The sequence below is a fragment of the Acanthochromis polyacanthus genome, chromosome 11, assembly GCF_021347895.1.
Source record: "Acanthochromis polyacanthus isolate Apoly-LR-REF ecotype Palm Island chromosome 11, KAUST_Apoly_ChrSc, whole genome shotgun sequence".
Taxonomy (NCBI): Eukaryota; Metazoa; Chordata; class Actinopteri; family Pomacentridae; genus Acanthochromis; species Acanthochromis polyacanthus.
Genome location: NC_067123.1, coordinates 37,252,778 through 37,278,527, shown reverse-complemented (window position 1 = coordinate 37,278,527; position 25,750 = coordinate 37,252,778). Strand labels below are relative to the sequence as shown.

Here is a 25,750-nt window from a genome sequence, read left to right as displayed (position 1 = left end):
CAGTGCGTGACCACAACCACCGTGGTGTGTTATCATACGTGGAACCAACTGCCATATATTTCTGACATACGGCGCTACACATAAACACACAGAGGGAATATGTGAACTGAGGTGGATCAGCATGAAACTAATAAGGATTTTAAAGGTAATCCAGTCGAAGTTCGGTGCAGATGAGTGGCTCACGTTCCTACTTTTGGGATCAATTTGTGCACAAAAACAGACGCAAAGAGGCTTCAACCTTCTGGTGAAACTTGTGATGGCCACATTTTCAACATTTTTGGGAAATTTTTGAACTTTTTTTTGGTGGAAAAAAAAGAAATATAAAAAAAATGTTTCTTAAATGAAAATTCAGAAAAAAAATCACCCATTTTAGTTGTTTTTTTATGAATGTTCTTAAAGACAACATTAGAAGTTTTACTAATATATATGGAATCACTTTAGATATTTTTAGGACTTGTTTGGAATTTTTTTTAGAAATATTTACAATTTTTATTTTAATTTTTTTTTTTAAAAATGTCTTGCCAAATTTGGTAGAGTTTTTTTTTAAATAAAACTTTTAAGGGAAACTTTCAAGGATTTTTTAAAATTTTCTTTCTGAAGATTTTGCAAAGTTTTTGCTGAATTTTTGTATTTTTTCCAGACAAGGGAACAATATTTTTTGGTGCCTGTAAATGAAGACAACATGAGAGTTGAAGAAAATATTACATGACATATATGTAATCACTTTAGATATTTTTTTTAGGATTTTTTCTGGAAGATTTTTACTATTTTTTTGGACATATTTACAAGAATTTTCTTGCCAAATTTGGAGGATTTTTAAAAGAAAATTTTAAGGAAAACTTTGAAGGAATTATTGGAATTTTCTTCCTGAAGGTTTTGCAAATTTTTAGAAATTTGGGGAATTTTATGGAGAATTTTTGGATTTTTTTCAGACAAGGAAGAATATTTTTTGGTGCCTGTACATGAGGACAACAGGAGGCTTAAAGTGCAGCTACACTCAGGGTGTTTAAATCTGACTTTTGGCTTTTTTTATGCACATATTGAAAATGCAGTTCACTTCTCATCACTAAGCAGCTCCTCTGCTGACCTATTTGGGGACTTTTTTCAATCAATTCTCCATCAGGATCATTCAAAATCACGTGCATCCTCTTTGGTAAGGTCGACTCGTGGCAATTAAAAGCTCCTCCTGCTCCGTCTTCGGCCCCTTTCACCCCCATCGCTGGCATTTTTCTCTCCATTTTAGTCCCACCTCCCATGAAGAGACAGAAACAGAGAGAGAGAGGGAGCGAGAGAGCAAACATCCACCATCTCCTCCTCTTCCTCCTCTTACGCTCCCTCTCCTGTCCTCTCCTCCAGCTCACTCTGTTTCCCTCTGATGCCGACTGGATGCAGACCGGAGGATTTCCAGCAGCTTCCTGACTCTCTCGCTCCCTGCATCCCCATCCATCCCTCTTCCTCCTCCTCCTCCTCTAACATCTTCTCCTCTCCTGCCTCCTTCTTTCCTCGCTGACCAGGATGTGGCTCTCTCCGGCTCTGCTCCTCTCTGCTTTGATCCACGGTGAGCCTGCTCTGCATGTCTTTCTCGTCTCTTCACTCATGTTTTCAGGAATCTGATTGCAGCAGCGGCAGTGGCAGCAGCAGCATTTGTATTATTTCATTTTTAAACAGGAATTCAGGAGTCGCCCGGTCTTTGCTCGATGCTCGATCTGTGAAGTGAGGCGCCGGAGTGAGAATTTCAAGTAGAAGAAAAGTGCAGCTCACCTGTTTGCTTACTTGCCTTCTGCGTTTTTCTGTGCAGTTGACCTCTTTCTGGATGACAGATGTGGAGAAATCTTTGCTTTTCCTCAACCCAGAAGCCTTCGCCTGTCAAAATCTGTAAGAGAGTAGAAGGAAGGAGGAGGGGGCTCGCACAGAAAACCGGTCACAGATCAATTTAATTGCACGTATAGATCGGCTCTTCCATCTTGCCTTTTTGGACGTGTTGCTGCAGCAGGATGGAAAAGGCTGACAGAGCCGGGAGGAGAGCGGCTCAACTTTCCCCAAACGGTCTTCAGAAGAGGTTTTTTTTTATGTCACAGACAGGAGCACAGAGGAGGCAAAAGTTTGCAAAAAATAACATCCAGGGCTTCTCCATCACTCTGACACGCTTTGAAAGAAAACCTCCTCGCGGTAAACCCTGCACATGTCTGCCCCTGCTCCACTGGGGCTTAATCCTGTCATATTCTCAGCTCTGAACCCTGATATTTTCCCTCTTTAACTGAATCGTTCCTCTGCACGGCGCTTCTTGCTTTTCCCAGCAGTTTATTTGGGTGCAAACTGAGCTGAGCGATATTTTCAAATCCCTACTTTTTAATTGCTGCACTGGAAATCTTACATTTTCACTCCCTGTTCTCCTACAATGGTAGAAGCAGTAGAAATGGCTGGCTCTGTTGGATAAAGCCTGGTTGTCTTTACATTTCTGCATTTCCTCTCAATCTAAATGTCTTCATTCAGCGTTTGATGCACCTCCAAGCTCTTCAAACTAACCTAATCATACATTCATTAGTGCCAATTATATCCTGATAGGGTTCTCCACTATTCCTAATTTGATTCCACCGACCAAATGTTCTCCTCGGAATCTTCCTCCTGTTTGTTGATTTTTTAATATGTTAAATATTTCATTCTGATTGAGGAATCCGCTAAACCATCTGCACAGCTTAGTCAAAATAAGTGCTGATAAAAGATTACATTTCTGCTAATTTCATCACTAAATCTCCTGTTTCTCAATCTTTCCTTCGTGTCTTCCTTCTAAAATTCTAATCATGTTCTTGTGGATGCATTTAGAGATAAGGAGGTGCAGCTCCTCGGGGCTAAACGTTCAGATGTGATAAGCATCCTGTCATTTCATTCCCTGATGAGCTTTCCTTGAACGTTGGTGTCATTTTTTTTGTTCGGGAAACAGACTGTCAGAGAGTTTTGTAGGTGAAAATAAAGACGTTCTGTTACGGAATCTGGTTTGTTTTTCCGAGATGTCACATTTAAAAGATGCTTTTGTGCGTGTTTAGTGTCGCTGCAGGGTCCTCACCAGAGGAACCTGCTGAAGAACCTCCTGAAGGACTACAACCGGATGGAGCGGCCGGTGGGCAACGACTCCCACCCTCTGACCGTCGTCTTCTCCCTCAGTCTGATCCAGATCATGGACGTGGTAGGTGTCCGCTAACCTCACGCTCACCACCAGAACCACATGGAAGAATCACACAGATGCATTGTGAAGCTTTTTGCTCGCTGGCAACCCATATGGAAATTAGCCTGCAAGCGAGAAATTAAAATCTAAGTTGGTGCCTAGTTGAGCTTCTGTTTGTTTACGCCTCAAACTGTGACATTAATGATGATAATCCCACAGATAATTGCTGGATTTTAAAAAATAATGGTTCATTTATTTCTAGAATTGGACGTAGAAAAGTATTTTTCTCGATACCATTTAGAATTTATCTGCCCCGAAGCAGTATGAGGATGTTCTGCAGAGTTCTAGTAGAGTTTTTAAGTGGGAAATGCTCTTATGGTACTGGAACGTCCTTCCTAAAGGTGGGATGGGTCAATATGTAACTGAGGGACTTTTGAAGTCCATGGGATTATCTTGCATACATTTTTATTAAAAGGAAAAAAGTAATGTTCATTATGATCATATCTTTATAAATTCCAGAATTAATTATTATGGAAACAATCATTTATTAATAAAAAATGACTGGAAATCACTAAAATGTCAACTAAATAACCGTCTCATTTTAATAACAACCTCCTTCTAATGAGCTAAATAATAATAAAATGAGTTTATTCAGAAATAGTTTGGATTGTGTTGTTTTTATTAAGTTGAGATAATCATGACAGATGTTTCTTTTTTGGCACTATATCAAAATTTTATATGGAAAATAACAAATTATATCTGTCAAGTAATGACGTTTAACTAAGTTAATCATTACAAAAGCACCTCTCAATGAAGTGTGTTAATTCCAGATCACATGACCTGCTCCACATGATGTCATTTCCTCCTGAATCCTCCTGAATTGTATATATGATGTACTATTTTAGAAGAATCTTTGTGTAAAAATGCCATGTGGTGTTTGGTTATAGGCGGCCATGTTGGTTTTAGGCCTGAAAACAGCAAAAATGTGAACTATGGTACAAAAAGTCCTGCAATTATATATCAACCCAGACATGTTTGGTGATAAGACTGAAACTCTTAAAAAGTTTTCTGAATGCTGCTCTGAGAATTCCTTTGTCGGGAATGTTTTCTAGAAAAATGTTCTCGCTGTAATTGTTATATCACATTACAGGAACATCTTCTGCGCTTCAGTAACATCTTTAAAACATTTTTCAAGTGTCACTGAACACACTCTGTGACCCTGAGAACATTCTCCAAACGTCCTCTGAGTGCTGCAGCTACAAAGCAACATTTAGCCTTGTAGGAATGTATTTGAAAAGATAAAAGCGTCTTTGAACGTCAGATTGAAAACATGATTTGAACTCGTTAGCCAAACATCGTGGGAATGTTCCCTGCTCGGTGGAAACTGCTCTACCAAGAAAATGAGGAAACGTAACGTGCTAAATAATTTTGTGAATGTTTTTCAGGATGAGAAGAACCAGGTGTTGACCTCTAATATGTGGCTCCGGATGGTAAGAGCCCCCGAGAGTGTCTGAATGTTTTGGGGTGATAATGAATTTTCTGCTTTCTTGAGTGTAAAATTGAGAAGAAAATGAAGTAAGAAGTTCGGACTTTAAGCAACACAGGAGGATTTTTTTTTTCCAGTTATATGGCTTGTATGTGTTTTATGTGAGTCCAGCTCTGTTTCCTGCTCATGGGCTGTTTGTGTGCTTGTGTTTTAAAGAGCTGGTTCGATCACTATCTCCAGTGGAACCAGAGCGAACATCCGGGAGTGAAAAACCTTCGCTTCACCACAGATCAGGTCTGGACGCCGGACATCCTCCTCTACAACAGGTAAAACATGCACAAACGCCCAAACGACGCACTCATGCCAACAAATAACCTCCTCTCCTGTCCTTCCTCAGTGCAGATGATGACTTTGACTCCACCTTTAAGACCAATGTTCTGGTGAACTCCAGTGGCTACGCCGAGTATCTCCCTCCAGGTGAGCTGCTAATCTTTTTTTCTTCCTCTCTTATCATCCGCCAACGTCTTCCTTTCTCCCTCATTTCCCCCCCAAAGTGCAGCCTCTCCTTCTGCAATCTCGGCGTGCCTCTCCTGTTTGTACACTTGACATTAATATTTTATAAGTGTTCAAACAAAAAACAAAACAAAAACAGCATCCCTGGTTAGTCACTAGTTACAGATTCCCAGTGCTGTGAGTAACACCTATAAATAGGAGACGCTCGCTTCCTCTTAACCCAAACGCAAGATCCGTGCAAGCCTGTGAAAGTAACGCCTCCCTGGAGGTTTCACGGGTCTTTACTTAGCATTTTCTCTGCCTTTTCTTTATACGCAAGATTATAGTAGTCTGAGACCAAATCCCTTGTGTTCAGAGAGGGGGCTGAAATAGCCCTCTGAAGTAAAAGTCGAAGCCTTCGAGCTCAAAAAGCCACAGTATCAATTCTATCCACGGGGCCATGTTTATTAATAGGCTGCTGCTGAATGTAAATACCGCTGCTTTAGTGCTGCGATCTGGATCTGAGCCAATTAGGGGGGAAAGGATTTTAAGACGGAGCTGGGTTTTCTGTTTTTTTTGTGTGGAATAAATGGAGGAGAGGATGGAGGAAGAACTGGAGAAAAGAATGAGCAGATCTCACCAGCCCCGGCTGCATTTCCTGAGGTGTGTTTGGGCTGGTTATTGTCAGTAAATAAAAGCCAAGAGGCCTGTGGGTGGCAGGAGTTTGACACCAGGTTAATAATTCAGATGTGGAGGATCCCGAGCTCCTGCAAACCGAACACAGCTGCAGACTTAAAGCTGTTATGTTTTAGCTTAATGGCACAACAGGAGATAAGGTGTAACAGGTTTTTTCTTGTTTTGTTTTTTTTGCTTAGCTCATATCTGGTTCGGGTGACATTTACGGCGCGGTAATCTTGTCTCCAGGCCTTGTAATGGCGTCTTGGGAGGCGGTTTCCAGAATGATGGAGTTTTATTTTGGGAGCCGCGTGTGCTCCGAGACGAGAGATTGTTCGGAGCTGCGGAAAAGATTTCAGGTGCTCTTGTTTGAGAGCGTTGCTTCAAGGTTACCGCACGTCTCCAGGAGGCGGGTTACAGAAACGCAGCAGGAGAGGGCGAAAAGGCGGGCAGAGCTGCTTTAACTTAATCAGCGGAGTTTAGGATTTAGTGCCTTTGGAGCTCATAACGGGGGTAATTATAAAGACATCATCCTGGTGAAGCGAAGGCAAAGATCTCCATGTTAATAAGGGAAGTTTCAGAGAGTGAGAAGAGCATAAAAGGAAAATTTATAGCCGCTACTACATTTGGTGCCATTTTTTTGTGCGATCAACCTCAAGCTTTGAATCCAGCATCCAACCTGCTAACATCCTTACTCTGCTCTGAACTCTGCTTTCATTCAACTCTGAAGGCTGCTTTGTACGTTGGCAGGCTCATAATGAACGCCTCTGAGAGCTCCAAGGCCTCACTGGCATTATTTTTTTGCTTTTAAAGATGTTTATTTCAGTAATTACTCTAAGGGACTGCGATTTGCCAGCGACCACTGCGAGCGTCATCGTTGGAAAGTGTGATGATTGTGCGCCCATGCATATGTGACTGCGTGCCGCTTGCGTTTATTTTGCATAATAAAAGTGGTAATCTGATTACGGCACTGTGCACAATCTTATTCTTCAGTGTCAGTGTTGATGTTCTGTGCAGTTGCTGAGGCTTAGCTAACAGCTGTGTGTGTGCAGGCAGAGCAGCATTTGTTTGCAGAGGAGAATATCCGGAACCTGCGAGTGACAATATTGCTGCCAAGTTTGGTTTGTTTTTATAGACATTTCTTTCATGGGAGGTTGTTTCTAATTTAGTCTACGCTTTCACTTCTTCAGCCTCCTATTTCCAAACAGTAAACTCTCTGCAGACCTGCACGGTGTTAATAAAAAACCTGCACTCTTTTGGTTGTGATACAGCAGTTTTCGGACCATTTTCGGCATACAGTCATGGAAAAAAATGATTATACCACCCATGTTTTCTTCAGTTTCTTGTTAATTTTAATGCCTGGTACAACTAAAAGTATATTTGTTTGGACAAATATAATGATAACAACAAAAATAGCTCATAAGAATGGAATTTAAGAGACATTTTCCATAGTTTTCTTGATAAAAACCAAAATCATTTAAGTTCTTCCATCAATAGCTATGGCATTGTGCTGAAAAACAGCTTTTAGGATTCCATATTTTCTGTCTGTTTTAGTCCCACACAGGAGTTAGTACTTGATTCCATAACCATTGTTCCTGATGACTGCAGCCATGCGTCTTGGCAAATTTGCTTTGTTTTTGGGCTTGTGGTTCTCCATTTAGCGTTTGATGATTTTCCACATTTTTCAGTTGGATTTAGATCTGGTCATTGAGCAGCCAAGGCATGGTTTCAATGTTCTGGTTCTCCATCCAGTCATTGGAGGCAGGAAAGAGTTTTCCAGCTGATGGAAGAAGACTGTTTTCAAGAGTAGCCCCAAACATGACCTGGTTCATTTGCCCTGTTCCACCCAGACTGAAACTACCCCAGATGGTCACTGATCCGCCCCCATGTTTTACTGTAGGGGCAGACAGTCTGGTTTGTAGCTTCTCCAGGCTTCCTCCTAACCAGTAAGTTGGCTGGAGTGGACATCAAATGAAAATTGGATCCATCCCTGAAGAGAACCTTAGAACAATCATCAACAGTCCAATCCTTGTGATCCCAGCAAACAGTAACCGGGCTTTCCTCTGCCTTTCCTTGATGAAGAGATTCTTCCTGCCCTGTGTGACTTCAGACCAGCTTCAACAAGTCGCTTTCCAACTGTCCTTGTTAAACAAGTCCCATTTCTCCACAGTGTTCACTTATTTTTAAGATAACTGGAGGTCTGATGATGATTCCTGACACAGGAACGGATGAGTGACGGTCATCTGGTGGTAGAAAGACGTTTCCTGACCAGCTAGCAGTTTGGTAGAACCGTGGTGGGCTTGTTTTTTCTTGGTGTAATGAACAGCTGTCTTGGAGATCTTCAGTTTTTTGGCTACCTGTCTCTCATTCAAACCAATTTCCAGCAGTGCCAAGATGGCTGCCTTTGTGGCTTCACATAATTTTTTAGTTTTAGGCGTTATGTGAGAGCTGACAACTTGTGAGTTGTGCTACGGCTTGAATGTCAGCAGGAAACCACTCTAGACCTTTACATGTGCAGTGCTGCTGATGACATGAAATGTCCTCTTAGATACCCTGGAATACAATGAAGATTCAGCATGTCAGATAGGACATGAAGTATGATGGAATCAGCTGCATTTATTATCGTGTCCATTGTATTCTTCTGGTAATATACCTTTAGTGGTACCAGGCATTAAAATGAAGAAGAAATTGAAGAAAGCAAGGGTGGTCTCATCATTTTTTCCATGACTGTAAACGAAACAAGGCCGTCCGCTATAGAGCTCCAAATGATGGTGCCCAGCAGGTAATTTAATATTCAGGACAGACATCTTTGCCTTGTCACCTCTGTTCAGGAAGCTGCAGGGGTCAATGTTGTCATTTAGTCAATCGACTGTGCAGCTTTAACTCTCTGCCTCCTGTCCTTTCCTGTCCCCTCAGGAATCTTTATGAGCACGTGCAACGTAGATGTCCGCTGGTTTCCCTTCGATATTCAGAAATGTGAGCTGAAGTTTGGCTCCTGGACGTACGACGGATGGCTGCTGGACCTCCAGATGAATGATGCAGACATCTCCGGCTACATGCCCAACGGAGAGTGGGACTTAGTGGGTGAGTCTTGGGAGACTTCTGCACTATAAAAACATCCAGTCGGAGCAGCAGTGTCAGTTTCTGTCCATGTTTTTCCAGGCGTTCCTGGCACCAGAAGCGAGGTTTTCTACGACTGCTGCAAGGAGCCGTACCCTGATGTGACATTTGTCGTTACGATAAGGCGGAGGACGCTCTACTACGCCTTGAATCTGCTCATCCCGTGTGTGCTGCTGTCTTCTATGACCCTGCTAATTTTCGTGCTGCCAGCCGACTCCGGGGAGAAAATCTCACTGGGTGAGTGGATCAAAAGCTGCCACGACAAAGTAAACAAACAGGAAAAAGTTGGGGGAAGTTGCCTTGTTAGCTTCTGCAGCACATCTCAGTTTCTATCCTGAAGAAGCAGACCAGTGTGAGAGTTGGTGCAAGTCCATTAAAAGTGAAAGACGCTGCACAATGTATTGTTTTTCTTGCCTTCAGTCAGTGATCTGTGGGAGGCCAAGGAACACAAGGACACCAGGAGATATAAACAAACAGAAAAACATGTTTTGCATTTAACGGCTCCGTTCTCTTATAAATTGAGAAATTTCTATTAAATGTGTCCTGCTGAGACTCTTCTAACACGGTTTCTGTCGCCCTTCAGATTTAAATGTCTTGTGTGAATCTTTGACGTTAAATACACTGCACTACAAGAAAAAGTCGCACTCTCTAGTATCTTGTTGGACTGCCTTTAGCTTTGAATACGGCACTCATTCACTGTGAGATCATTTCAATAATCTTCTGCAATGTCACAGAAGATCTTCTGTCCAGCAGAGATGGATTAATTTTCTACCAAGATCATATATAAAATAACAAATGATCTGTGTCAGGGACGCAACTAAGTTAGCTGTTACAAAAACATCTCTCAAGGAAGTGTGTTAATTCCAGATCACATGACCTGATCATTTTGTTTATTTTTTGGTCATTTTCAGTCCATTTTGTGGGCATTTTAATTCTTTTTCTGGTAATTTTAGGTGCTTTTTTTGGGCTTTTTGCATTTTTTGTGGTTGTTTTGTGTGTCTGTGCTCATTTTGTTTCTTTTTTGACTGTTTAGTGGGCATTTTAGTTCAACTACGATACAAAAAAAAAGTGATTTCAGGCATTATAGCAGCACATAAGACATCTCAGTGCACTTTATTTCTAGCCATGGTCTCTATAGAGGTGCGGGACTTTGTATTGCAGAGAAAAATAAAATCCCACTGTGAGTAAAAATGTAACAGGAGAACTGCTTAGGGTCCAGAGGGTGCATAGAAACAGAAATATAACAGAACTGAGAATGACAGTAACTGCAAAACATATCTTTCTGTTTTATCTCTGCTTGTGTCTGTGGTCATATGGATGTATATAAATACATCGTCTTGCAAATTAGCGTAAAAGGTATTTTTAACGTTTCACACCCTTCCCACAAAGCACCGGTGAGCAAACAGAATCTCCGACTTTGCTACTCTCTCGCTTCTCAGTGTGAAAAAACGAGTTTATAGGCTGAAATTGAGCGCTCACGACAAGCAAACCGTCCTAGAATAAAGGTAAAAAAAGCGAAGGAGTGGCGGCGGAGACTACGGGGAGGCATGAAAGAGGCCGAGGATGAGGGAGGGGAGCCGGGAGAGGAGAGGGATTACACGATAAAATAGAAAGATGAGAAATGTGAGGAGGAGGAACAGAGACCCATAGGTGTGGGAAGGTAGCAAAAAAAAGAGAGAGAAAAAAGATCACACAAGGCAGGAGAAGAATCTGAAAAGGATGCAGACAAAAGAGGAGAGAGGGAGGACTGATGAGGAGGGGAAGGTGGGAGAAAAACCAAATCCGAATATAATAGGAGAGGAAGCAGCTGCTGAGAATACAGTTTAATATCTGCTTCAGCCTGTTTACAGATGAATGATGGGCACATTAAAGACTCCAGACTCCACATTATCTGACCTTTATAGAGCTGAAACAACTGGGGAGCTAACGGAGGAGTCGACTCTATAATTGATCAATTAAAAACATTCTCTGCTTTTGGGTTTTAGAATGTGACAGTTAAACTGTCAAAGCTGTTACAATACGTGGATTTTGCAACTCTGCAATGACAATTTTAACTATTTTTTCCAACATTTTATAGATACTGATCAACTAATACCGGCAGATAAATGCTCAGAAGTGAAAATAATCGTCATCTGCGGTGCTGTTTCACATTATTGCAGCGTCTTTGCACCAGTCCAGTCGCTCACTGAATACACAAATGCTGTTTTTCTAAATGTTTCTTGACTTTGAATTCCAAAGGTGGGTTTGAGAGGCATGTTACCTTCTAAAAAAATTCTAAAGTATAGCATTCTTTAGAGTCACATGCTGTAAAAATGGAAAGAATCTACAGATTTCTGATGCTCTTTGAACTAATCACGTGCGTTTTTCCTAGTTTCACTCGGAAAAATCTTTGGAATCTAGGCATAAATCGTTTTGTGTTGATAAAATCATAGTATTCTACATGTGTAATTTGGGAAAAAAAATCACTAAAAACAAGCTATTTTGTTAACTAGATTCTGTAAAAAGGAAAAATGATGCACTCTTAGATGTCATTAGTTAGAGAGTTTTCAGCTGAACTGCAGGATGTGTGCACAAATAGGAGACAACTATTTGGACAAATTAAACGTTACGTATTTATATTAGAATATAATAAATATATTATTGTATGTAGAGTCATTATTTTTAGAAGTAAAATGGGTCGATATATAATTGAGGGATTTTTGAAGTCCATGGGATAAATCTTGCATACATTTTTATTAAAAGCAAAAAAATAACTAATGTTTTTTGTGTTCATTATGATCATGTCTTTACAAATTCCAGAATTATTTATTATGGAAACAATCACTTATTAATAAGAAATGACTGGATATCACTAAATAACCAATTTTAATAACAACCACCTTCTAATTAGCTAAACAATAATAAAATGAGCTGATTCAGAAATAGTTTGATTGTGTTGTTTTTATTTAGTCGAGATAATCATGACAGATATTTTTTGGCAATATGTCAAATTTTAGATGGAAAATAACAAATTCTATCTTAGTTGTTTAATATAAAGTAGTGTTTGAGTGAAGTGTGGATTTATCACATCAACAGGTTTACTACAATATCTTTATAAAAAAAATTTCAATTTAATTTTACTCAGTTGTTTATATAATATTTAGAAGAACCTTTGTGTAAAAATGCCATGTGCTGTTTGGTTATAGGCGATCACGTTGGTTTTAGGCCTGAAAAAAACTGCAAAAATGTCAACTATGATACAAAAAGTCCCGCAATTCCATATTGACCCATCTGCAGTCCTGTTTCACTGAATACACAAACGCTTCTGTTGTTTCTGCAAATGCTACTCGACTCAAATGGGAGGGGGAGCCACGACAGCACTGTCAAAGCATATTCCCATCCTCAATACAGGATGCATTATGCAGCATTTCTCCTGGGGAAGAAAACAAAAAGAAAGCCAAGCCTTACACACACAGCCAATTAACCTATTGATGTAATTAAGGCTAGTGAATTGATCAGGATGGGGGAGGCTTACACACTGCCTTCCAGGAAAACACTCCGTCACTCCACTTGATGGAGGAGACACGGGGACAGAGTGGCCGGGCCTTCAGAGTTACACCACTAGTTAGTGTCGTTTCAGGGGAAAAAACAGCCTAAGGGACGCTTTTTTAATTTACTTAATATCCTCAAAGAGCGTTCATATTTTACCTCTCGGACTGGGAGTTTAATTGAATGCCCCTGACTGAGGACAGTTATGCCAACAAAGCACTCCCTAAATTCTATCTGTTGGGGTAATGAGACGGATGGTGTGGAGGTGGACACATGAAGACGGAGATGAGGTGTGCACACAGATGGAGTTTGGACGTCTTTAGAAGTGGCTATCTGCTATGCGGAAGTGCATTTTTTTTTAGCCTTAGAGGTACAGGATGTCAAAAAGTAATTCGCTGTATGAGTGGTAGCTGGTAATTTACATAAATCGAACCTGATCTCATCCTGAGTGCCACCATTTATCAAAATAAAAAACACGCTAATGTGGTTTCTCGCAAGGAGGCATGGTGAGGGGAGGAGACGAAACCACCGTATTGATTGCTTAACAAAATGTAGTTAAAGCATGAAGTGTAATCTATCTATCTATCTATCTATCTATCTATCTATCTATCTATCTATCTATCTATCTATCTGTAGGAATCACCGTCTTGCTGTCTCTCACGGTTTTCATGTTGCTGGTGGCAGAGATCATGCCAGCCACATCTGACTCCGTCCCTCTCATAGGTAAGTGAAAAACAGTCTTGTATTTTATTTTATTTTTTTAACAAGTGTGTCAAATGTCTCGACCCACGACACCTAATTAAAGATTCCTGCCATAACAACATCCAATATGATATCAAGTTGGCGTACTCATTAGAGAGACTCCACGAAGCTCCTGAATCGATATCTGGTCTCTAGTGCTCAATTTTCAAGTTCTACACAGCATGAAGTAGCTTCTAGTTCAAGTTTGGTGGTTTAGCAGAGAAAATACACTGTAAAAAATAATCAGCAAACTGGGTCAATACATAATTGAGGGACTTTTGAAGTCCATGAGATAAGAAATGACTGGAAATCACTAAAATGTCAACTAAATAACTGTCCGAATTTAATAACAACCACCTTCTAATTAGCTAAACAATAATAAAGTGAGTTTATTCAGAAATTGTTTTGATTGTGTTCTTTTTATGAAGTTGAGATAATCATGACTGATATTTCTTTTTTGGCAATACATCAAATTTTATATGGAAAACAACAACAACTTGTATCTGTGTCCGAGAAATCACTTTCCACTAAGTTATCCATTACAAAAACACCTCTGAAGGAAGTGTGTTAATTCCAGATCACACGACCTGCTCATTTTGTTTATTTTAGATCATTTTGAGTCCATTTTACGGGCATTTTAGGTCTTTCTGTGGTCATTTTGTGCATTTTTGTGGTCGTTATGAGTCTATTTGTGATCATTTTGTGTGTCTCTGTGTTCATTTTACAACTTTTTGTGGTTAATTTGTGTGTCGCTCATCATTTTTGTCTGATTGAGTCAAAAAGTACCCCAGTTATGTATTGACCTAACTCATCTTTTTTTGTTAAAATATAAATTAGTATTTTTTGTTTATTTCAAGGTAGTCAAACTAATCTGACTTAAAAACACGAGTTCTTCTAACTTGAGAACAGAATGAGTTCACATTTAAATATGTTTATCAGAAACAAAACCAGCAGATTTCCCAGGATGCATTGTTCAAGACTTAAAAGTGTCCGTTTGTTTAAAGTTTGTCGAAAACAGACATGAGAGAAACTTGCTGTACGTCTTTAATACGTGTTAAATTAAATTCTGGTTGTTTCTTTTCACTTTAATGAAAGCAATTTCAGGATTAAATCCGGTCTCTACATCTGTAGACGTCTAATTTACTTCACTGTCACGGGGAACAGATTGTCTTTGTATCGGCTTTGTGAGAAAACAGCTGTGGCTCCGTGTTCTTCATGTTAATTGTAAAAATAAAAAGACTCTTTATTCTGGGAAGAACTAAAAGGAAAGCAAGTCTGCCTGTGAAGTCTGTGAATGTTGTCTGTGTGTCTAAACAGTTGTTCCAGCTAGATATCTCAACTTGTTTCTCTGTATTAACTTGACTCAGTTCTACACTTTCACAAGTCATGAGAAGACGATGATTCCACCAGATCTGGTCATTATCACCCCATTAAATGTTCATATTATTCCAGATCCTTCCATGTTTATGAGCCGGTAGCGATCTCCTCCAGCTTTTCATAGGCTCAGTAGACGTGTTACCGTCCATTCTAATTACTGATTAACAGAGAGCAACCTCAGTAACGTCAGCTACCTCTTGTAACCGTGTGAATAAGTGCAGGCAAGATCACACTGGAAACATAAAAAATCCAGCTTTGTAACGCGACAGGGGGTATGGTTTTTTGTAAACATTTTCGCGCCTAAAACGTTGACTGAAAATCAGAGTACACACAGAGCAACTCAAACTCAATTCCCCTGGATGAAAGTCTGCTGTCTAACCCCTCCACCAACCCCGCCAACCACCAACTGCAGACTTTTGTTCCTCTTTGTAAGTGAAAAACTTAATTTAATTGCCATAAAGTGGGATCACAACTCCCCTATTAAACCTCCTCGTGGGTAGAGGAGGTCTTTACTGGCACATATGTACTGGAATGATCCGCTATTATAATTTTAGAATATCTAAAATAGTGATAATTCCGAACTAATTAATCGATCCAGGCGCAGTGAATTTTTTTTAAGTTAAAACTGCTGGGAATATTGTAGGTTTCGCTGGTATTCAAAAGATACAATTAAACATTTGACAAAAACTGTTAAAGAAAAGTAACCAAAATCTGCAACATTCATTCACTGGGTCGATATATAAGTGAAGGACTTTTTGTAACATAGTTGACATTTTTGCTGTTTTCAGGCCTAAAACCAACATGGCCGCCTATAGCCAAACATCACATGGCATTTTTACACAAAGATTTTTCTAAATATTATATATACAATTGAGTAAAATAAAAATTGAAAGTTATTTATAAAGATATTGTAGTAAACCTGTTGACTGCTTTATATTAAATAAGTCAGAAAGCCTTGGAGTCTTCCAGTCTTTTCTTCAGGAGGAAATGACATCATGTGGAGCAGGTCATGTGATCTGGAATTAACACACTTCTTTGACAGGTGTTTTTGTGACGGGGAACTTAGTGGAAAGAAATCTATAGATTCTTTCTGTTTCATTTAGTGGAAAGTGATTTCTCGGACACAAATATAATTTGTTATTTTCCATATGAAACTTGATATATTGGCAAAAAAGAAATATCCGTAATGATTATCTCAACTTACTGTAATTAAAAGAACACAATGAAAACTTCTTTTAGAAAAGCTCATGTTTAGCTAATTAGAAGGTGATTGTTATTAAATTGGGACGGTTATTTAGTTGATATTTTAGTGATATCTAGTTATTTTTTTTAATAATAAATGATTGTTTCCATAATAAATAATTATAGAATTTGTAAAGACATGATCATAATGGACATAAACTTTTTTTTTTTTACTTTTAATAAAAATGTATGCAAGATACGTCCCATGGACTTCAAGAGTCCCTCAGTTATATATTGACCCAACTAGGGTATCTGTATGTATGCACCTGAATAGAAAGCAGAATGAAAAATTCACCCAGCAAAAAAACCTCAAACCGGATAAATATTTAAATTCTAGCAGCACCAGTGTGGAGAGGGGGTTTGGGGATGGCTGCGCCGAAAAGTAACAGATTATTCGCATTGCAACAGTTAATGACAGATGGGAGAATGTCCTGACTATTGAGTACATTCATGAGATTTGTAAGTATAGTTGAAGGAGGTTTACAAAGACATTAGACACACGGACATGTAGAAACATATATAAAGGTTACAAACTACAAATGTGCACTCAAAAACTCAGAGAAACCTGCCTAGTACTCGATATTTTAGTATGAATGACCAACACTGCATCCTTAGCGCCTTTATCACAACATTAGATGGACAGAAAGTGAAAAAAAATATAGTCCCAACATGCTACTACGATGTGTCACAGCTGCAAATTTGCCCCCAAACAAAGTCCCAAAACCTATAATAAGAGAATTTATTTTAGACCACCTGCTCCCCTTAAAATTTAAGTGGCTAAATTGATTGTGGCCACACTGCTGGAAATCATGTTTAGTGAGAAAAAGACTGCAGCCAGAAACAGATGCGAGGCCATCGTTGCCTGAGGACACAAATCCTGGCCGTTAAAAACTTGAGAGAAAAAAAAAAGCGGAGTCATAACCGTCAGAGTGTTGCTTTCAGCATAATTTTTATTACGAATAACTAGCCTGATCTTAATCCGTTTGATGATTTTGCGCACAGGTAGCGGACTGACAGACGACGTGCTGAATGGAAAAAAGGAAGGGAAATGTCTTTTCAAATTCATGTTATTCTTTAGAATCTTGTTATTTTGTTTCTAGGGTACAATCAAAAGAGTTCATCTCATCAACCTTGCAGTGCTTGAAACAGAAATTGTAGATTTTTAAAATTTTTCTTGAGCCAAATCAGGATCTGCTGCAGCTATGGTTATGAAAAGGCCGTGCAACTATGTGAAATATAATCCTGTTCCTCCTCCTCGTCCCAGGTCAGTACTTTGCCAGTATAATGATCATTGTCGGCATGTCAGTCATCGCTACAGTGGTGGTGCTGCAGTATCATCACCACGATCCCAACGGAGGGAACATGCCAAAATGGGTGAGTGTGAGCTCACGCCGTTCATCATGACCTCACATTCATTAGCAGTCGCATACATCATGCGTTCAGGCTTGTTACAGCTTGTAAATGGCCGGCCTTCCTGTTCCAGATGTGATATATTCCTCCTGTTAATCTCCATTCCAGCCTTCATTCTTCTGCTCTGCCATTTCCAATAACGCCTCGCCGTTTGTTAGCGCTACCTGAGCTCCTTCTGCCAGCTTCCTTTTCTCTTTTCATTCTCTGACTTCCGAAGCTGTGACTCATCCGGCAGTGTCAGTCTGCCTGAGTGTGTGTGCATCAAATGCCTCGCCGCAGACTTCAACAGGAGTGCATTTCAAAGCACCCTGGATATGTGGGCGGATTTGATTTGACTCATTCCTTCTTTTTTTATTTTCCCTTCCCCTCTGTTTAACACTGAGAAATGCGTCAAGTCTCTCCATACGGAAGTTTTGTTGTGATGTGAATGTATCAAAAAGTGACAAATGCAGTCTGGAATGAAGATATTCAATTTAAAAAAATAGTCTTTAGTGACATTATTTAAACCGCTGAAATACAGAATGGTGTCGCTTGGCATTTAAAGGGGTATTTTCTTCATGATTTATGCTTCGGCTGCAGAGAAAAAATTGACGGGCCTGTGGTTATTGATATATGTACAAGTAGCCGGGCTGTGTGAGGGTGCAGATGCTGTATTTATTGACACATTACAAGGGCATTCTGTTGATGAATGGCCTGTTCAGACGGTCCAACGGCCAATTAACAAGCTAATTGATGTGGTCCAGATGAGGGCATTGTACCAGCGCAGTTCATAATTACAGCCCGGACAAAAACAACATCAGCCACAGCAGCAACAGGGACTGTTACCTGGCTGCTAAACATACGCAGAGGAAACTAATTGAGCAGTCATCTGGACATTCGCTGCTCATTAAATGCCAGATACCCATCTGGACTCTGCTGGGCCACGATGCCCTTTCAGGGGAAATGCGGCCCTTTCTTTTCTTTTCTTTTTCCAAAGGAGAAAACAGAATATAACAGTAGAAAAGAAGTTTTTACTTTTGTGTCAGCTGTGCAGCTCATCATCTCTTAACCCTTGTGTCGTCCTGTGGGTCAAATTGATCCGTTTTAAAGTTTGAAAATGTGGAAAAAAAATATGTTTTCAACATTTTTGGGAAATCTTTGAACATTTTTTTGATGAAACAGAAATGTTAATAATGTTTCTTAAGAACATTCACAAAAAAATCACTGGATTTTGGTTGATTTTTTTTGTGAATGTTCTTACAGAAAATTATAGCAGTTTTACTGATATATATGGAATCACTTTAGATATTTTTAGGATGTTTTTGGAAGATTTTTACTAATTAAAAAAAAATATCCAAGACTTTTCTTGCCACATTTGGTGGATTTTTTTTAAATGAAACTTTTAAGGAATTACTGAAATTTTCTTCCTGAAAGTTTTGCAATTTTTCAGAAATTTGGTGATTTTTTTGCTGAACTTTTGGATTTTTTTCAAACAAGGAAGCAATGTTTTTTAGTGCCCATAATTGAGGAGAACAGGAGCGTTAAACTGAACACGGTAGTTTACGGAAAGATTATTGCAGCTTCATTAGAGCTATGAAATGGTAATCTGAGAATGGTCTCAATAATTCCACAGTTTGAGTTTAATGCTGCCTCTTTTTTTTTAATTCTCTCTGCTGGGAATCCAGTTAGAGCCAAAAAAAAAAAAATCTTCTTTGCCTCAGGCGGTTTAACTGGGCATCCCTGGTGAGGATCTTATACTTCTGCTTATACTCGCTGCTGTTTCAAACAGAACACAAGGATGGAAACAGAACCAATATCACTCTGCAACAAATGAGGCTATTAGTTCGGCTTAACTGGAGTTATATGTGGGTCAGAGTGTGTCGGTGGTTTCTTTTTCTCTGAACATATCTTCCTGTTTTCGCCTCTAGGTGCAGCTGGTGTTGCTGCAGTGGGTGGCCTGGTTCCTTCGAATGAAGCGTCCGGGGGAGAACGACGACCCCGAGCGGCCGCCCTGCGCCCCCCACCTGCGTCGCTGCTCCTCGGGCTCCCAGAGTGGCAGCATCCCTAACCCTCAGGACCCCACCCTGCACCCGCTGCACCCCCAGAACCTGGCCCCTCTCCAGACGGGGCCCCTCCACGCGGGCCACCCTCACCTCCACGCTCAGTCCAGCGCCAACAACAACGGGAACCTCCTCTACATGGGCTTCCAGAGCATGGAGGACCCATCGATGCTCTCGGAGGCCGTCCAGAGGAACAACATCTCCACGGGGCCTCCGAGAGTGGCAGGAAGTCCGCCGCCACACCTGCCGTCTCAGTTCTGCAGCTCCCCGCCGCCTCCCACCCCCAACATGGATACTGTGGGGTGTCCCAGCACCGTCTCCAGTGGCGGAGGCTTTGGAGGTGGACCAGGAGGGCTGGGAGGATGCTCCACCTCCGCGCTCGGAGACCCCCAGCTCCAGGCCATCCTGGAGGAGGTCCGGTACATGGCGGACCGGTTCCGGGAGCAGGACGAGGCAGACAGCATGGCCGACCAGTGGAAATTCGCGGGCGCCGTGATCGACCGGCTGTGTCTGGTGGCGTTCAGCGTCTTCAACATCATCTGCACCATCTCAATCCTTATGTCTGCTCCCAACTTTGTGGAGGCTATTTCAAAGGACTTTGTTTGAAGGCACAGGGGCAGGAAAAAAAAAGAGGAAGAGAAGCGTGAAGGAAAGGATGAAGGAAATTAAATATAGGATAAAGGATGGAGTGGGCCTCGATCCAAGGAAACGCAATTTCCAGTGAACTTGAGGCTCTGTGATTTGTGATTGCAAGGAACTGGGAAACAGGAAAAAAAACTAATGGTTTTCTTTGCAATACGTTCTGTTTTGTAACTGAAACATAAGGAGAAAACAGATGAAGAAGGGGATCGGGAGTGAAGTTGAAATGAGATTAGGGTGAGCAGGGTGCTTTATCAGATTCTTGACAAGGTGAAATGGATTCTTGTGGTTAATTCAAAGACTTTCCTCCAAAATTACGGGAGGGAAAGATGAGTCAGAAAGGGGGTAAAAGAAAGCGAGGATTATCCGTCCAATGCAACCAGAAAGCTCTTAAGGCGAAGGGAGAGATTGAGAGAATAAGAGGGGCAAAGAGGCAGCCGGATAGATACCGATGGATAAACGAACCAGACATTTGACTGTTTTATTTTCTGGAGGAGAGACGACAGCCCTTCGCTCCCACATGTTGAGAAAATACTGCATCATTTAAAGTGATGTGAGGGCGGGGAGAGGAGACGGAGACTCTCACAAGGACAGACAACAAAGAGCAGTCATGAAGGAACGAGACTTCATCCCCCGTGACATTGGCAGAGTTAGGCGTCGTAAGCGGCTCGATGCTCAGATACACAAAAAGTGGACCGCAGATCAAGAACGCCGCAGCGCAGAGGAACAGACGAGGATCTCATCTATTATTCAATCCCATCCATCTAATGACCGTCAAATTGAAAGACCTCGGATAATCTTTAAGACTAATAAGCTTTTTAAAGATGAAGTCCCCCCTCTCCTCGCGAGCCACTTTAAATTTCCGAGGCCTTATCTCTTTGAGACGATTGCCAATCTGCAACAATCAGCAGAGATCAGAAGCTCCTGAGCTGCGTTCACAGTGTGCGGCGCTTATCGGGATCTGGAAACTGAATTAGCCGGTCATCAACAAGGCAGTGGCCAGGAGCTGCACACAGAGGAGACCCGGACCGATAATAACTCACGAGGCTAACTGTATCTGGCAGGTCATAATACGCCAACGAAACTCATTGGATTCCATATTAAAGGTTTAATAACTCAGATGGGAGGTCAGCTCTTTAAAAAAGAAAAGGAGACGCAGAGAAAAAAAGGGGATAAGATCATTCAGATTCCTCAAATTATAACGAAGACGAAACATCCCATCAAATTTCAGCGGCATCCCTTGAGTGGTGTATTGCTTCGCGAGCGATCCGAAACGAAAGATGAGTTTTAATAAAATGCTATTTTTCATGAAATTGACTCGAGCTGATAAAGTTTCGAAGGTTTAAATTCTCTTCCTTACCTCCAGGCACAGATCATCTGTGGGGAAAAGGCAGCCGGTAAACAAAATACGTGATAAATTTGCTTGGATTTGAGGGAATTGAAGTTTTTCTGCTACTTATCAACAGTCAGGCAACCATAAATGACTCATGTCTCTGCTAGCAGTTTGAATGAAGGCTGAATGCAAGATCAGCTTAGCTTAGCTCAGTTCAAAGGTGTCAAATAGCAGCTCTTATTACGCGTTAAATTTTTCCAAGGATGGCTGTCTGGCCTTACTGAAGGACAAGCTGAAAGATGCCTTAGCAATTATAATTAACCTAGAGTGAAACTTTCAATCTGCTCCTTCTGTGCTGGCAAGGCATCTCAAATCTTTCTCTTTTTGCTGTCTAAAACCTGTGGACCATATAGTGCGCTTAGTAATTCTCACAGTGCACTGGGAATGTCACATTTCTGGGACAAACCGACAACACAGTGAGCTGGATCGGAAAAAAATGTAGAAATTGAAGTTGTGTGAAACAGCAAAAGAGCTAATGAGACAGTTTGGAAGATAAAAAAAAGAAGCTAAAAGCAACAGGACTGAGTTGGAAGTGTAATTTACCTTTAAAAACTGCCAGAGCTTCACCGATTCCTTAATCTATGCATTTTAATATTCATGTGGATACAAAAACGATGCCCGAACAATAAGAATTTATAAGTGTTCATGAAAGCTGTAATAATAGTTGTTTATTGTACCATGCGCATTTAAGTTTCCAGCCATTATGATGACTGCTAAAAGCAAATTTTTCCACTTTAAACCCTGGATAAAGTGGGTTTAGAGGCACTGATCAAGCAAATAACTGCTACTATGAGAGAACAAAATGAGCCATACATTCAGACTGTAAGCAGAGACATGAAGCAGATCAGTTTGCCTGAACTGTAGTAGAAGAAATCCTTTAAAGCATAAGACTGGAGCTGCTCTATGTTTTTTTTTGTACTGTCAACAAATCCCATCGAAAGTGTGTGGTTTAGGTTTTAGAGCCCGACTGATACTGGATTTTTAGGGCTGATATCCGCTTTTCAGAAGGAAAAATGTTACCATTCTTTATACATGTGCAAGACTGAAAATGGAAAATGATGGGGCTGTTATTCAGCTGTGAACACACTCTGCTACATGTGCTGCAGACGGCGAGCCGGAGCCGAGGGGCATCCTGGGAAGCAAATTTGGCTGTCTTTGTGTTAACTGGCTAAAAATCCTGAGCAGAAGTAATGGGAATCACGGCGGGGGTTATCAGCTTTCTTTACAAAAACAGCTTTTATCAGATTCTGTGCACAACAGGGCATTTGATGCATCAATTCTGCACTAAAAGCATCAACTGTGTGGCACCTCCCTCAGTCAAGATGAACAGGTTGTTATAACTGACAGCTATAAAGAATAGATAAAATTTGTAGCAGTTAAAAAAACACTGTTATAAAATATGCAAGAGGAGGAACACTGGTAGGAAATAGCTAATCGTGTAAGCTACTCTATTAATTTTGCCACTCAGTGCACTATTAATGCAGCTGCTTATTTTTAACAAGACAGCTGCACATTAGAGCTCTTAACTTTAAAACTCCATATATTTAAACATTAAACTCAATACGTGCATTTGGGTCTGACACTGTCCAATAATGAAGCATACATGTAAATCATTTTAGATTTGGACCAACTGATAAAAATACTATATTATTCATTTTCTGCATCGCCAACTGAATGCAGCCGGTTTCCGTGGCGATGCAATGCCTACAGTTTGCACTGCTGTAACTGTACGGCTTTGTTCAGAGGCTTTACTGACAAACAGCTCAACAGCTTTGCAGGTAATGTATTCCTTCAGCTGAGGATCTGTATCACTTAAACAGAATATCCTGAGCGGAAGAACCGGTGAAAGGTCAGAGCTTCTTACGGCTTATTTAAATCCCAAACTCTGCAGCATCTGTTACCATGGTGATCTAGCCAAGCTAAGAGAGAGCCACCATCGTGACGCTGAAAAAATTGGGCTTTAAGCTCATCATACCTCTCTAACCCACTAATCCCATTACGTAGCACACCCCTCTGCTCTGCCAGAGATCAGTGGCACCATTTCTAAATTACACCAAGCTATTTTTTCTGCATTATGTTCGGGAAAGAAACAAGTTTCACACATCAGCAAATGTTGGACAACACAGGCTCCAATACCAGGGGAGGATTTATGGTTCCTTCTACTGTAGCAAAGCGCTTTCTCAAAGGGAATCCAGATTGTCGGGTTCTCTTTAAAAATTGTAAGGTCTTCACCTCACTGTATGAATAACTGCGAGATAACATATGGGTCACTATATGACTGAGGGACGTTTGAAATCTTACATTTTTATTAAAAGTAAAGAAAAAATGCTTTTATGTTCATTATGATCATGTCTTTACAAATTCCAGAATTATTTATTATTGAAACAATCATTTAATAACAAAAACCTGACTGTATATCACTAAAATGTCAACTAATAACATCCAAATGTAATAACAACCACCTTCTAATTAGCTAAACAATAATAAAATGAGCTTATTCAAAAATAGTTTTGATTGTGTTCTTTTTATTAAGTTGAAATAATCATGACAGATATTTCTTTGTTGGCAATATATCAAATTTTATACGGAAAATAAAAAATTGTATTATTTTCAACTAAGTTCCCGGTTACAAAAATACCTCTCAGGGAAATGTGCTAATTCCAGATCACATGACCTGCTCATTTTGTTTCTTTTTTGGTCATTTTCATTCCATTTTGTGGGGATTTTAGATCTTTTTCTGGTCATTTTCAGTCTGTTTGTGTTAATTTTAGGTGTTTTTGTGATCATTTTACAATTTTTGTAGTCATTTTGTGTGTCTTTGTTTCTTTTTTGGTCGTTTTCAGACTGTTGTCATCTTTTTTCTTTTTTTTTTTAGAAAAGACTGGCAAGACTCCAAGGCTTTTTAAAAAAAAAATTCAACTGTACTCAGTTGTATTTATAATATTTAGAAGAATCTTTGTGTAAAAATGCCATGTGGCGTTTGGTTATAGGCGGCCATGTTGAATTTAGACCTGAAAACAGCAAAAAAAAATGTCAGCTATGATACAAAAAGTCCCACAATTATACATTGACCCATATGTTATGAAGTGGTGTTATATTAATTAAACTGAATCTGTCGGCTCAAACCAGCCGATAATGTCACCTGACCAGAAAATTAGTCGGGCTCTGTGAATTTTACGCATTTAAAAAAGCAAATCATTTCCTAAATCAGCTGGACACTGTACTGTTTAGTAAATATTTTTGCTTTTTACTGTGGTGAATTAACACACATTTGATGCTCTTGTCCCTGTTGGTTTAAATGCAGAAATCGGACACCGAGTAAGGCAATGTGAGGTTCATTGATGTGTATTTTATGACATAGAAGAAAAGAAATCTCAGGCTTTGGCTACACAGGCTGTGCTTTCAGTAGGATGCATTTGTTGTTGTGTTTTCATGGGATCTGATGACAATAAGATAAATATAATACTCTTTTAGGACACAGTATGTTTACGACATTCCTGACCAACACTGTCCGTCTCTGGTGGCAACACAGATGCATTTTTCTCACTGTGAACCGAGTGTAGAGACAGTTGTACACAATCTTTATACCTTCTCTACACTCCTCTTCATCTGCTCTCTTCTCTCTGTTCTCCTCTTTAAAGTTTCGTCTCCTGGCAGGCAGAAAGCAAACTTCCTGCCAGACGGGGGTTTTTGCAAAAGGATGTTCTCCTCCGAGCACATACTGACACCCAAAACACTCACATCTGTACAGAGCAGTTCTCATCCTGAAAATAAATACTGTTTTTTTTTCCTTTTCTACCACCTTCTGGTCTGCTCTGCTACCTCATCTTTCTGTGTTGACAGTGGCTGGCCCGACACCCGAAAAAGAAGAGAAAAATGACAGCGAGGAGGGGGGGAAAGAGGAGGAGAGAAAGTGCTGACGCGCCGTACGAGCTGGACAGGGCCTTAATTGATCACTGTTCAGGAAGGAGAGGAGGGGAGGAAGGAGGGGATGGGATGGGAGGACGAGGAGGGGAGGGCTAATGGACGAAAGAGGGGGCATACTGGGTAATTCATCGGATTTATGAGGGGACAGTGGCAGGGGGGAGGTGGGCGCTCAGACAAGTATAACTCTGTCCGGGACATCAAACGAAAGGCCACTGCACTATATCACAGCGCAGGGGGAATATATATACGGCAGAAATAAACAGAAATTAGAGACATATTTCCATGCGACTATGATCCGAGTGCGCGTGGCCTTCACTGTGTCACTCAGTCAGTGTGTCAGGCTGAGTAAAGAGCCAGTCGGGTGTATTTATAGTAGTGTGCTGGTCCTTATTCAGCCCCGGCGAGGCTCCCTGCCTGATGAGCTAACTCGGGGGGTCGAGAAAATGTGCAGCGCTTGCAATCTGGCAGCGCTTAGATTTACTGTGTTCACTCAGATGGAATAAAAGAAGAGAGAGCGA

The 25,750-nt window shown here is 40.5% G+C and overlaps 2 protein-coding genes across 2 annotated transcripts in view; one reads left to right on the top strand and one right to left on the bottom strand.

Annotated features, from left to right (window-relative positions):
- LOC110946206 (small conductance calcium-activated potassium channel protein 1-like) overlaps positions 1–1,869 on the bottom strand; it is a 20,869-nt gene extending 19,000 nt beyond the window's left edge. Inside the window, exon 1 of the mRNA XM_051955635.1 lies at positions 1,762–1,869. The gene's annotated coding sequence lies outside the window, so the exon portion shown is untranslated. The remainder of the gene's footprint in view (positions 1–1,761) is intronic.
- Positions 527–25,750, top strand: chrna11 (cholinergic receptor, nicotinic, alpha 11). Its single transcript, XM_022200117.2, has 10 exons — positions 527–1,558; positions 3,045–3,184; positions 4,609–4,653; positions 4,866–4,975; positions 5,047–5,126; positions 8,733–8,900; positions 8,979–9,173; positions 13,101–13,187; positions 17,089–17,198; positions 19,142–25,750. Exons 1-10 carry the CDS (start codon positions 1,516–1,518, stop codon positions 19,877–19,879), a joined length of 1,716 nt encoding a protein of 571 aa, XP_022055809.2. The 5' UTR covers positions 527–1,515; the 3' UTR covers positions 19,880–25,750.

Excerpts from the sequence above, each read along its gene's own strand:
- chrna11 (XM_022200117.2), top strand. The coding sequence starts at position 1,516 with ATGTGGCTCTCTCCGGCTCTGCTCCTCTCTGCTTTGATCCACG. Across the intron at positions 3,185-4,608 it reads TGATCCAGATCATGGACGTG|GATGAGAAGAACCAGGTGTT; the intron begins GTAGGTGTCCGC and ends AATGTTTTTCAG. Across the intron at positions 5,127-8,732 it reads CGCCGAGTATCTCCCTCCAG|GAATCTTTATGAGCACGTGC; the intron begins GTGAGCTGCTAA and ends CTGTCCCCTCAG.